Source organism: Protomyctophum parallelum (assembly GCF_964188405.1).
Source record: "Protomyctophum parallelum genome assembly, chromosome: 13".
Classification (NCBI taxonomy): domain Eukaryota; kingdom Metazoa; phylum Chordata; class Actinopteri; order Myctophiformes; family Myctophidae; genus Protomyctophum; species Protomyctophum parallelum.
The window spans coordinates 27,206,371-27,219,624 of NC_139708.1; the positions used below are offsets into that span (position 1 = coordinate 27,206,371).

General features: G+C 44.7%; 1 protein-coding gene across 2 annotated transcripts in view; it reads left to right on the forward strand.

Moving 5' to 3' along the window:
• Positions 1-13,254, forward strand: part of LOC310869605 (oxysterol-binding protein-related protein 7-like) — a 43,421-nt gene that overhangs the window by 27,175 nt on the left and 2,992 nt on the right. For both annotated transcript variants that reach the window (XR_014570175.1, XM_083780419.1), the window contains exons 15-22: positions 141-355; positions 813-950; positions 1,786-1,849; positions 2,294-2,372; positions 5,985-6,129; positions 10,199-10,349; positions 12,216-12,342; positions 12,558-12,680. Coding sequence is in view for 1 of the 2 variants with exons in the window: in XM_083780419.1 (XP_083636545.1) it covers positions 141-355; positions 813-950; positions 1,786-1,849; positions 2,294-2,372; positions 5,985-6,129; positions 10,199-10,349; positions 12,216-12,342; positions 12,558-12,680 (1,042 nt within the window). In the remaining variant the exon portion in view is untranslated. The remainder of the gene's footprint in view (positions 1-140; positions 356-812; positions 951-1,785; positions 1,850-2,293; positions 2,373-5,984; positions 6,130-10,198; positions 10,350-12,215; positions 12,343-12,557; positions 12,681-13,254) is intronic.

Below are 13,254 nucleotides of genomic sequence, written 5' to 3' on the forward strand. Positions count from 1 at the left end.
GGGCGGCGCAGCGTACTACCTGCCCCTGGGGCAGATAACAGTAATAACGGTAATCGTATCACCCTCCAGGGTGCCGTACAGTCCTCCCTGCCCCCGGGGCACATAACAGTACTTATAACGGTACTCATATCACCCTCCAGGGCGCCGCACGGTCCTCCCCGCCTACGGGGCAGATAACAGCCACATCGGCATCATGACCATCCTCTACAACAACATTGGTAAGGACCTGTCGAGGGTGTCCATGCCTGTCGCCCTGAACGAACCTGTCTCACTGCTCCAGAGGCTGAGCGAAGAGCTGGAGTACAGTGAGCTACTGGACATCGCTAACCGCACGGAGGACCCCTACGAGAGGATGGTAATTAATGTTAATTATACTGTTAATGAACAGCGCTTACCGCACTTCATTGCGACTGCAGGTCACATTTACTATGAAATCGTGCATTTCCAGTCAGTCAGTCGGTGGTTTGGTGGTTTGGTCACGCCCAGGCATATCCCTGATGTCATCAATATTAAGCCCATATATGGAGATCCCTGATGTCATCAATATTGGCCAGCAACTCTACATCTGACCTCAAACCCTTAGATCTCCATATATGGAGCTGTTCTGACATCCCATTATGTTGATCCTTCCCCATCCATCCTTCCTCTTTGATGTCTCCCTCAGTATCAGTGGCTACGCCTGGGCCTCATGGAGGAATCATTATCATATATTTTATATATATTCCAGGTCTATATGGCAGCGTTCTCCATCAGTGGCTATGCCTGGGCCTCATGGAGGAATCATTATCATATATTTTATATATATATTCCAGGTCTATATGGCAGCCTTCAGTATCTCCGGGTACGCCTGGGCCTCATGGAGGTATCGCAACAAACCCTTCAATCCTGTTCTGGGAGAAACCTACGAGAACATCCGAGACGACCGAGGGTTCCGATTCGTCAGCGAACAGGTACTGATGTGCTCACTGTCTGTCTGTCTGTCTGTCTGTCTGTCTGTCTGTCTGTCTGTCTGTCTGTCTGTCTGTCTGTCTGTCTGTCTGTCCTGTCGACTGTATCGATAGATGATCATGATAATATAACCTTTATTCCTTGGGTAAATTCCTGTATCGTACAGGTAGCTATATATATATATATATATATATATATATATATATATATATATATATATATATATTAGCTCAATGATGCTGTTAAATAGTCCATTAAACCAACACATTGCAATAATGTTGATAAAACCGCATCGAAATCAACAGTGCAGAGCAAATGTTTGAACCTTGTGTGTGTGTGTGTGAGAGAGAGTTATTTAATGAAAATCAAGATTTAACGTCCTGTCTCGCTATAGCGCACATAGGCTATCCTATTATCACAAACAATTGGCCCTGTGTAGCCTGGCTATTCCTGTGTGTTTGTGTCGCAGAGAGAGAGAGAGAGAGAGAGATGCGTCCAGCGTCCTGTGTCGGTCTCGCGCTTGTATAACGGCATCCTGCACGTGTGTGAGATGTCAAAGTGAATTGGAATAAAAAACAAATTATGTAGCCTATATGTATCGGGTGCGTGTGTGTGAGAGACCAATGTTGGCTGTGAATAAGTTCATGTGTTGCCTATTATTCTGTACATTCAGGGCTTGTTTGGACTTGTTTGGACATTTAGGGCTTGTTTGGAGTGTGTGGGATATCCGAAGCAAACGAAAATATTTGTATCCTTGATGATGTATTTTATAAATGTGGACTCAAATAAAGAAATTGAGAGTGAGTGTGTGTGTGTGTGTGTGTGTGTGTGTTGTAGGTCTGTCACCATCCTCCCATCTCTGCCTGTCACGCCCAGTCTGACAACTTCACCTTCTGGCAAGGTAAAGCGTGCACGCACACCAGGATTTCTGTATTGGTGTGTATTGTAAAGGTGTGATCCCACATAGTGCACTGCGCATTTCTGTAGCACCTTTATCCAAAGTGTCAGGACGGTTCCCAACCGTAGTACCCTGCTATTCCATTCCATTCCATTGAGCTTTATTTGGCATGGGAAAACGTACGTTTACAATGCATTTACAAATAAATATTGGATATAAATATGAATTATATAATGGTGTAAACAGAGCTGTGTTACATCAACACTTTGGGTAAAATACTATCTGGTGAAACTATAAAAATAGTGTAAATTTTCTGTCAGATATTTATTTATAGTTTTACACCTATATACGTAGGAGACGTTCGCTTAGTATAGACTTTTTAAAATTGACTGCAATATTTCAATGTTCTTGCATTCTGTGTGTGTGTGTGTGTGTGTGTGTGTGCAGATCAGAGGTGGAAACACAAGTTTTGGGGTAAATCCGTGGAGATCCTGTCCAGTAGTCAAGTCAACGTGACGCTGCCCAAGTATGTATAGTATAAATCTATATTACATTTATAATATTATACAATATGTATTATATAATGTGTGTGTGTGTGTGTGTGTGTGTGGACAGTTTTCTGAAACCCTCGTGTTTCTATATCAGTGGTGCTCAACCTTTTCCATGTCAAGGACCCCCAGAATGATCTGTATTTGGACGCCGACCCCCATCTGAAAATATGTTGTTCCAGGGACCACCCCCAGAAGCAAAGATTTGAGTTAAAAACGTTCGCTCTGAAAGAATATATATTCAAAGATTTGCGCCACATTTTCCAGATTCTTAAAAAGAAAATAGCAGATCTACAAGGGTCACTACAAGCTCATAGCGTGGATCTATCTACAAGCTCATAGCGCAGATCTACAAGCTCATAGCGCGGATCTACAAGCTCATAGCTGTAAACATGAACTTGTACTCTGCCTCCCACGTGGCTTGAAACCCCTGTTTTCAACAGTCCAGCTTTCATTTAGCCATTTTTGGGGAGAAGGGTAATTTGGGTAATTTGTGTTAGATATTTCAGTATTTCAAGGTGTCCATGGGCTCCATGTCGTCGACACTGGGCTCATTTTCTTCCTGGACTACAATTCCCATAATGCTTTGGTCCACTGTCTCCTCCTTGTGGATAGGGGGAGGGCTGTCTTACTGAGATAACATGTAGTCCAGGAAATAAGTGAGCCCAGTGTCCATGACATAATAATAATAATAACTTTATTTATATAGCACTTTTCTGGACAAAGTCACAAAGTGCTGCACAACAAATTCACAAGAAAATCGAACACATCCAAACGGATGCAGCACAGTAAATCAAGAACCCACAGCAGAAAGCATATTCATATACAATATAAAAACAACAACAATGTAATAGATAAAAATAAAAATACCGACAGAATTCAGTGAACAAACATTCAACGGGGCTAGGGGGGGAATGCTTTTATGAACAGGTATGTTTTGAGAAGAGTTTTAAAAGATGCAATGGTATCTGCTTGTCGGATGGTTTTGGGGAGGGTGTTCCAAATTTTAGGGGCACGGACAGAGAAGGCTCGTTCTCCCTTGTTTACCCGATGAAATTTCTCGGGAACCTTTAGGAGAGCCCCGTCTGAGGACCTAAGGGTACGGGGAGGGTTATAGGGGTGTAGGAGATCGGCAAGATATTGGGGTGCCTGGCCCATTTGTACCTTAAATGTTAGTAAAAGGATTTTAAAATCAATTCTAAAAACAACAGGGAGCCAGTGAAGTGTAGCCAGGACCGGAGTGATGTGGTCCCGTTTCCTGGTGTTTGTCAGGAGTCTGGCGGCAGCGTTTTGGACAAGTTGTAAGCGGGAAATTGTTTTATGGGTTAGGCCTGTGTATAGTGCGTTACAATAATCTAAGCGTGATGTGATGAATGCATGAATAACTTTTTCAAGGTCGGGGACTGTTAAAAATGGCTTGATTTTAGCTATGCTTCTTAGTTGGAAGAAGCATGCTTGTACGGTTTTCTTTATTTGGGTGTTAAAGCTAAGGCCTGAGTCAATGAAAACCCCAAGGTTTTTTGCTACCGGTGTGATGTTCATAGCCATGTCTGCTAGGCTGTTTTTTAGGATGTCGGTGTCGCTTGGAGGGCCAAAGAGAACTATTTCTGTTTTATTTGCGTTGAGCTGGAGAAAGTTTTGGGACATCCAACTATTTATGTCCAGGAGACATGCCTTAAGGGCGACTAGACTGTCAGGGGTAGGGGACTTTATGGGGACGTATATTTGGGTGTCGTCTGCATAGCAATGGAAAGTGAGGTTATGTTTATGGATAATGACACCTAGGGAGAGCATGTAAACTGAAAACAGTAGGGGACCAAGTATGGAGCCCTGGGGGACACCACAGGTGAGTGGGGCTATGGAGGAGGAGGCATCTCCGGACGTGACGCAAAAAGTCCTATTTGCCAGGTATGATCGGATAAGTTCCAGGGCTGTTCCCTGCAAACCAACCCATGTCTGCAGGCGGTTGAGCAAGATGGGGTGGTCCACCGTGTCGAAGGCAGCACTCAAGTCCAACAAAACCAGTACTGCACAATCTCCGTTATCGGTGGACATCATGAGAAAGTAAATCAAATCAGTTGCATTAATTTCTTAAGGCTCTGTCTGCAACATTCTGCCTCCCACCTGGCTTAAAAACCCCTGTTTTCAGAGTCAACCTTTCATTTAGCCATTTTTGGCATGAAGGGTAGCTGAGAGTTGACCACAGGCAGGCCATTCTCTTCCACTGCTGATGAATAGTGAAGACGCAGGCTTGTTCCCGCGGGCCCTCCCTACGCACCAATGTACTCCCAGTGCATTGTGGGACTTGTTATGTAACCATGCCAACAGGACTAGGTGTGCCGATCCCCTGCTCGTATGATCTGACATGCTACGATGTGTTATCACCTGTCTGGAATGACACACACACACACACACACACACACACACACACACACACACACACACACACACACACACACACACAGAGTGATGTGCAGTGAAACCACATTCCTGGTCCTTGAGTCACAGGTGTTGTTCATCAGATGACTGTGTGTGTGTATGTGTGTGTGTGTGTGTGTGGTCATTAACACCCATCCCTTACAGGATTATAGGACACCAAACGCATAAATAAACAATAAATCACATTTAGCTAAAGTAGCCTCGCTACCCAGGCTTTCATTTAGTCTGCACGCAATGCCTAATGTCACTCTGCATGTTTAACTAAGTTTCACACATGTCCAAAGCAATTTATGAAAAAGACCCGTTTTTTTAATCATACTTACTATCATTGTTGATAATGATACAACGCCATTTAGGTCAATGATGTATAACAATACTAGGCCTATAGCAGCGCCTATTTAAGGGCCAGTCAACTGTCTTCAGTGAGAACATTAGGTTTTGGAACGATGAGGCGCACCCCTCCCCTCCCCTCCCCCCCCTCCCGGTTCGTGAACATTTTATGAACTGTCAGCCGGTCCGTGACAATATAAAGTTTGGAAACCCCTGGTTTAATGCAATCAAATACAGGTTTTCTGTGTGGATGTCTGGGCTGTCAAGGCCAGAAAATAGTTTTGTGTGGATGTCTGGGCTGTCAAGGCCAGAAAGTAGTTTTCTGTGTGGCTGTAGGAGCTGTCAAGGCCAGAAAGTAGTTTTCTGTGTGGATGTCTGGGCTGTCAAGGCCAGAAAGTAGTTTTCTGTGTGGATGTCTGGGCTGTCAAGGCCAGAAAGTAGTTTTCTGTGTGGATGTAGGGGCTGTCAAGGCCAGAAAATAGTTTTCTGTGTGGATGTCTGGGCTGTCAAGGCCAGAAAGTAGTTTTCTGTGTGGATGTAGGGGCTGTCAAGGCCAGAAAGTAGTTTTCCCCACTCGGTAGGCATTCCTGCATAACTTCCGGGTTTGATGAAGATGTCACGCGCATACCCTCTATTGCACAATGCATCTGGAAACCCAGTGAGTAGAACAATGCATCTGGAAACCTAGTTTACGTTCTTCTGTAACTGTGTGTGTGTGTGTGTGTGTGTGTGTGTGTGTGTGTGTGTGTGTGTGTGTGTGTGTGTGTGTGTGTGTGTGTGTGTGTGTGTGTGTGTGTGCGCGCCTGTGTGTGTGTGTGTAGCTACGGGGACCACTACGAGTGGAACAAGGTGGTGACCTGCATCCACAACGTTCTGAGTCAGCAGCGCTGGTTGGAGCATTACGGAGAAGTTCTGATCACTAACACTAAGAGTGACGTCTGCACCTGTAAGATCACCTTCGTTAAGGTAGGTGCACACACACACACACACACACACACACACACACACACACACACACACACACACACAGAGATAATGACGTGTGCACCTGTAAGATCACCTTCGTTACGGTAGGTGCACACACACACACTCGGTGGCGCGCTACGAGCTTGTAGATCTGCTATTTTTCAATAGAGCTAATATATAACGTAACGCTTAAAACACACAGGGGTTCCCGCTCAAAATGGGTGAATCTACTAGGTTAAAAACATGATACATACGAGCATATTCAAATGAATTCCAGGCAGGTGTAAAACCAGGCTTTATTTATACACCCAGAGGGTGATGGTAGACAGTGTTTATGTATACACCCAGAGGGTGATGGTAGACAGTGTTTATGTATACACCCAGAGGGTGATGGTAGACAGTGTTTATTTATACACCCAGAGGGTGATGGTAGACAGTGTTTATGTATACACCCAGAGGTTGATGGTAGACAGTGTTTATTTATACACCCAGAGGGTGATGGTAGACAGTGTTTATTTATACACCCAGAGGGTGATGGTAGACAGTGTTTATGTATACACCCAGAGGGTGATGGTAGACAGTGTTTATGTATACACCCAGAGGTTGATGGTAGACAGTGTTTATGTATACACCCAGAGGGTGATGGTAGACAGTGTTTATTTATACACCCAGAGGGTGATGGTAGACAGTGTTTATTTATACACCCAGAGGTTGATGGTAGACCCTACAGTGTTTATTTATACACCCAGAGGTTGATGGTAGACCCTACAGTGTTTATGTATACACCCAGAGGTTGATGGTAGACCCTACAGTGTTTATTTATACACCCAGAGGTTGATGGTAGACCCTACAGTGTTTATTTATACACCCAGTGGTTGATGGTAGACCCTACAGTGTTTATTTATACACCCAGTGGTTGATGGTAGACCCTACAGTGTTTATTTATACACCCAGAGGTTGATGGTAGACCCTACAGTGTTTATTTATACACCCAGAGGTTGATGGTAGACCCTACAGTGTTTATTTATACACCCAGAGGGTGATGGTAGAGCCTGCAGTGACACCCAGTGGTTGATGGTAGACAGTGTTTATTTATACACCCAGAGGTTGATGGTAGACCCTACAGTGTTTATTTATACACCCAGAGGTTGATGGTAGACCCTACAGTGTTTATTTATACACCCAGAGGTTGATGGTAGACCCTACAGTGTTTATTTATACACCCAGAGGGTGATGGTAGAGCCTGCAGTGACACCCAGAGGTTGATGGTAGACCCTGCAGTGTTCTCCCAGGCTGTTGCTAGCGCCAGTGCTGAACCTCTTCCACCTGTCCATCCTAAAAGTTCTGTCCCTGTTGTTGCAGACCGTCTGAATGAAGTGAAAAACCAGACATCGCGACACTGAAACGGCAATACTGATTTAGACATTTTAACCTCTACATGTGTGTCCAAATTTGACTGAGGGACTCATAGGTGGCGGGTATGTAAGGCTAGGCAAGGCTTAGCCTTCCCAAAAATTATGCTGGGTATTTTTTAAATGTATATAATTATTGCGAACGCAGTGAGCCACTTACTATGACAGCAAGGGCTGAATGTCTGTGTATGTGTGTGTCTGTCCCGCTGTTACACCACCCGCCCGCCACCAGAGGGCGCAGCTGTAGCACACACACACACACACACACACACACACACACACACACAGGGCGCAGCTGTAGCACACACACACACACACACACACACACACGCACACGCGCACACACACACACACACACACACACACACACACACGCACACACACGCACACACAACCACACACACACAAGCTGCGTTCGCTTCACGCGTTTGCGCGTCTTACTTGTATATAATATATTATATAATATGTGTGCAGCATTATAGAAGGCTATTGTGTGTGTGTGTTGTCGCTGCCCCCTGGTGATCGCTGATCTGGTAGGCTATACAGCAACTGGCCTAATCAGCATATGATTGGCTACTTGGTATCATGGTATACACTGACACGAAAACGCGTAATCAGGGCGGAGTCACCACCCCCAGGGTAAGTTGTGATTTGCTCTCGTTCACTGCAATGCAATTTGCGGCATTTCCAAAACAATATTGCGCAGAGTAGCGATTATCAAACGTATTTGCAATGCCATACGTTGAAAGATCTGTTGCCCGTGGACAAGGCACGTTACCTCCGCAAGTTAGATATTATCGGCATAGATATTTGTCCGTATGTGATTAAGGATTGGAAAAAGTTGCATTGGCAGCCATAGAAAATTCTGCCCAGGGTAAAACACCGGATGTGACGTTTTTCGGCGTTCCTGTCTTGTTTCGTGTCAGTGTATGTCTGTAAACATCATCCTTCCAGTCGCTTTGTAGCAAACAGTAGCGTGCGCTGGTTTGTTTTTCAAGGTCTTTTTCAAGGCAAAGATAAAGTAATTCAGAAGAAGAAGCCATGAGCCAGGAGGGGCAGCAACACCGCCGGGTAATCTCCACACTGACTCGAGACTTGAGAAAAGGACCCATATCGGCCAAAATATCCCAAAACAATGCCCGGGGAACTTTAATTAAATGCTAGATGCAGTGGCTATAATTGGGTCAAGGGTGTTGCTTTCGTGAGCAATGGTGTACGAGATTGGTAATAAATTGGTCAAAGTAACACATTTTTAGACCATCTGGGGGAAATAAATAAATCTGCGGCGCGCGATGTCATGTGAAAGCAGTGAATCATAGCTTCAAATTGAAATATTGGTTGTTCAGTTTGACCCACCAGTTTTGGAGATATGGCTTATAGAGTAATGTCTGGCAGAGAAACAGGGGAGCATACTTTGGTCCGACATACCATTGGTTTGAAAGAGCATTGGTCCGACTCGGGATAGGCTTGGGGGTTAGGTTTAGGTGATCGCGGTTATGGTTAGGGTGAGGGTTTGGGGTAGGTAGTCCCAAAGTATAGTACCCAGAGAAACAGCGAGTTGAGAAAACAGGCTTGAAAGGTTCACTTCTGTGGACGCTAACATTACACCTAGCTACATGTTTAAGCATTTATTTCATATTTACATGTCTTCTGTGGACTCTAACATTACACCCAGCTACATGCTTAAGCATTTATTTCATATTTACATTCAGCTCTGACATTTATTTCAGACATGCTCTAGTAAGAGTCTGCCTGTGCTATTAACTCATTTTGAAAAAAAGAAAAAAAGTTTTTCTCCTCTGGTGAAAAGCTGCAATTTGCGCTATGGCAGGCTCTCAGTCAAATCTGGTCACATATTTGCAATTAGAAATTAGCTGATATTTCCAACCTGTCTCTTTTATAAATCAATGTGTGCAGATAGCAGACCTACAAGCTCGTAGCGCGCCACCTATGAGCTTGTAGATCTGCTACTACAATGACTGACTGTGGTTTGTTGCTGTGGACAGCAGTGTTCGTACAGATTCCCCCTCAATTTACATAAGTTCAAAACATCTATTGTTTATATAAAGTACCAAGAATGCCACCAGGAAGAGAAGACACGGGTCTATTTATCACCTGGTCGACTCCATTACTATTGCTTACTGATGGTCATTTTTAAGACTTATATTAGCCCCATTGCTATTTTTAGCTGCCATCTTTCTCATTGTTTCCCAATATTCATATTTAGGACGGAATTGATTATCCGCAACGTCCGTGAATGTTGTGTTTAAAAATGGAACCATGCAGTCAGTGTTGTGTTATAGTCTACACATCAAATACACGTTGGATATGAAGGAGTGGAGGGTCAGTCAGTGTTGTGTTTTATATATAGTCTACACATCAAATACACGTTGGATATGACAGCAAGGAGTGGAAGGGGTCACTGCCCGTCTGACACGGCCTTTAAGATCCATGCTTGTACCTGCAAGACCACCTTCGTCAAGATATATCGTTAATCCGAGAAGCCCATCTCGTTCAGTAAAGATCTTTACGATAGAAATTAAGTGAGAGCATTCATTATGTATTGTTGTATAGTCTCGGTACATTGTGTTAAGTGTGTGTGTGTGTGTGTGTGTGTGTGTGTGTGTGTGTGTGTGTGTTTGTGTGTGTGTGTGTAGTCTCGGTACTGGAGCTCAGACTGCAGTAAGAACGAGGTCCAAGGTGTGGTTCTGGACCGCAGCGGGGAGGTGGTGCATCGCTTCGGAGGTCTGTGGCACGAAGGGATCTTCTGTGACACGCTGCCCCTCCCACAAATCATCTGGAAACCCAGTGAGTAGAACCACAACACCCACAATGCATCTGGAAACCCAGTGAGTAGAACCACAGCACCCACAATGAGTTCTGGAAACCTAGTGAGACGTTTCAAGACTGAGCTTCTCTTCTTCCCAGCTAAGTCCTGCCCTATGCGGGAGCTAACTATCTCCGTAGACAACGCCCTGGTAACGTCTTTCCCGACAGCCAGGAACCTTGGTGTTGTCTGGACAGCTGGACAGTCAGCTCTCGTTCAAATTTCTCTCTCTCCCTCTTTACTGTCTGTCTTCACTTGTATCTATCAGTAAAGCCAAAAACAGATATTCTTATTCAGTATTTTAGCCGTGACGTGAGCGCCCCCTCCTGAGATACTTCCGGGTCCTACTTTTGTGTTGCTTTTGTGTCCCCATAGAGTTATACTGTGACGCTCCGTCTGACTAAATCTGAGACGAAAACAACCACGAAAGTCTCATTTTACCGCTTTCCTCGCAACAACCACAGTGCACCACACTGGATACTATCGCCATTTTATTTCATTGTGTCAACTAAATCCTCATTAATGGATAGATTCAACATACTCAACCCTGCACACATTCTAAATATGGCCCCAACATATTGTACTGAGCAAATGGACTGTGTGTGTGTGTGTGCACGGTGTGCTGCATTTACGTTGCGTTATAAAGGTTTTACGGCCGGCAGCGCTCGAGGCTCAGAGCTGATCTGTATCGCACGGCGAAGCATGGTGTCTGTCGGTCTGTCCCGTTGCGCGCCAAACATAACAGATCTGGAAGCCCAGAATGCAAGCCAGATGAACACGTTTTGGGTTTATAGATCTTCCCGTTCTGCTGCTGTGTAAAACTACATTGCCTTTTTTTACTGTTTTGAAAAACATTTAAAAGGTTCAACTAGCCGATCTTCATCGAGCTTGTAGATTGGCTATTTTAATTATTAAATTTGCTCATTCTAGGAACTCCAAATATCACCTACTCAGCCCCTCTGATACGCTAAATCTACACTAAATAATAAACCTACTGTACGTCCTACTGTATGTCCTGCGCTCTGCATCAATGCAATAAACGAAAGCGTTGTGAGTACGGGTCACGATTATGAAATTATGACCGATCTTCGATTATTTGCAGGGTCATATCTGCCGATACCTATTCTGACCGATTCCGATATTATACAGAGGACCACAATGGAAACAAGCCTATAGGCCCTAGATGGGCTTATTGGCCCAAAGCCTGTTAATAAAGTATTCAATCAATCAATAAACAGCCTGTAACTCTTTTCCAAGTGTCTGTTTTCACAACTGAATGAGACGAGTACACAAATGAAATGTATATATTTTTTAAATTGTATACATGTTTTGCTGGTGAAAACCGATGAAATAATGTGTATTATTTTGAGACCGTTCCGATACAGATATGGCGTTTATATATTTATATTTTATATGGCCGATTACGATTATGCTGCCGATTAATCGTGCATCCCTAGTTGATGATGTCACAAGTTTTGCGGATTCAACGTTTCGCCCGTTTCCACGGAGACGTCGAGGAAACGGCTTTTCAAATATTTCCGCTCTGGGAGGCGTTTTCACTTGGTTGTGTTTTCACCGCTCTCGTCTAAAAGGACAACAGCAACGATACTTTATTTTGCCGTTTTCGTGGGTCTAAAACTAACACTAGTGAAAAGAGGAGTTAACGTTAACGGGCAATTATGGGCACTGTATTTTGCCCGTAAACCTCAAGTTTAGCAGCATATACAGTTAATATACAGTAATATACAGGTGTGATGGTACAATTCGGGAGTTTACCGGAAAGTTTTAACGGGAGTTTCCTGTAATATACACATCCTTACAGCCTTGTAACTGTGTGTGTGCTCTAGACGTGCAGCCTGATGATGCCCATAAGTACTTTGGATTCTCTCGTTTTGCCATGGAGAGTAACGAGCTGACCCCCGAACTGGAGACTCTGCTGCCCCCTACTGACACACGCTACCGCCCTGACCAGAGGTACACGTGCACACACACACACACACACACACACACACACACACACACAGCTGCCCCTACTGACACACACACACACACACACACACACACACACACACACTGCTGCCCCCTACTGACACACGCTACCGCCCTGACCAGAGGTACGTGCACACACTCACACACACACAATACTACGTCTGAAATGTGTAAACTGAACTATGACCTGTGTGTTCCAGACTCCTAGAGGAGGGCAGGGAGGAGGAGGGGGATAAGAAGAAGGACGAGGTGGAGGAGAAGCAGAGAGAGAGGAGGAAGGAGATGGCCAAGAGAGGAGAGGAGCATGTCCCTCGCTTCTTCAGGTAAACTACACTACCCATGATGCACCACTACACTACCGATGACTCACTACTACACTACCCATGATGCACTACTACACTACCCATGATGCACCACTACACTACCCATGATGCACCACTACACTACACTACCCATGATGCACTACTACACTAACCATGATGCACTACTACACTAACAGAGGAGAGGAGCATGTCCCTCGCTTCTTCAGGTAAACTCATCATCATCCTTCGAGTGCCCTCGAGATCTGCGACACAAGCTGCTTCCACTGGTCTCTGTTGCTCATTGCCACACCAAGTTCATTCACAGTCAGTCCTGTGTCCCTACTCAGAACATCTGGAAAAGTGAGAGGTCGTGTTCCTCTTGATGGGCAGGGTAGTCTCCACAGAAGAATATCCGAAATGACCTGGTCTTTTGCTCTGTGGCAGTGTCCAGCAAAGCGGAGTCTTCTTTCTGCCACCACAACTGAGATGGCTCCATAAATCTGAGCTTTAGTGGGATGGTCCTTCCATGAGAGGTTCTGGACACGCATGAGGAGTCTTGTGTATGTTCCGTCAAGACGATCCCGAAACTCCTTAT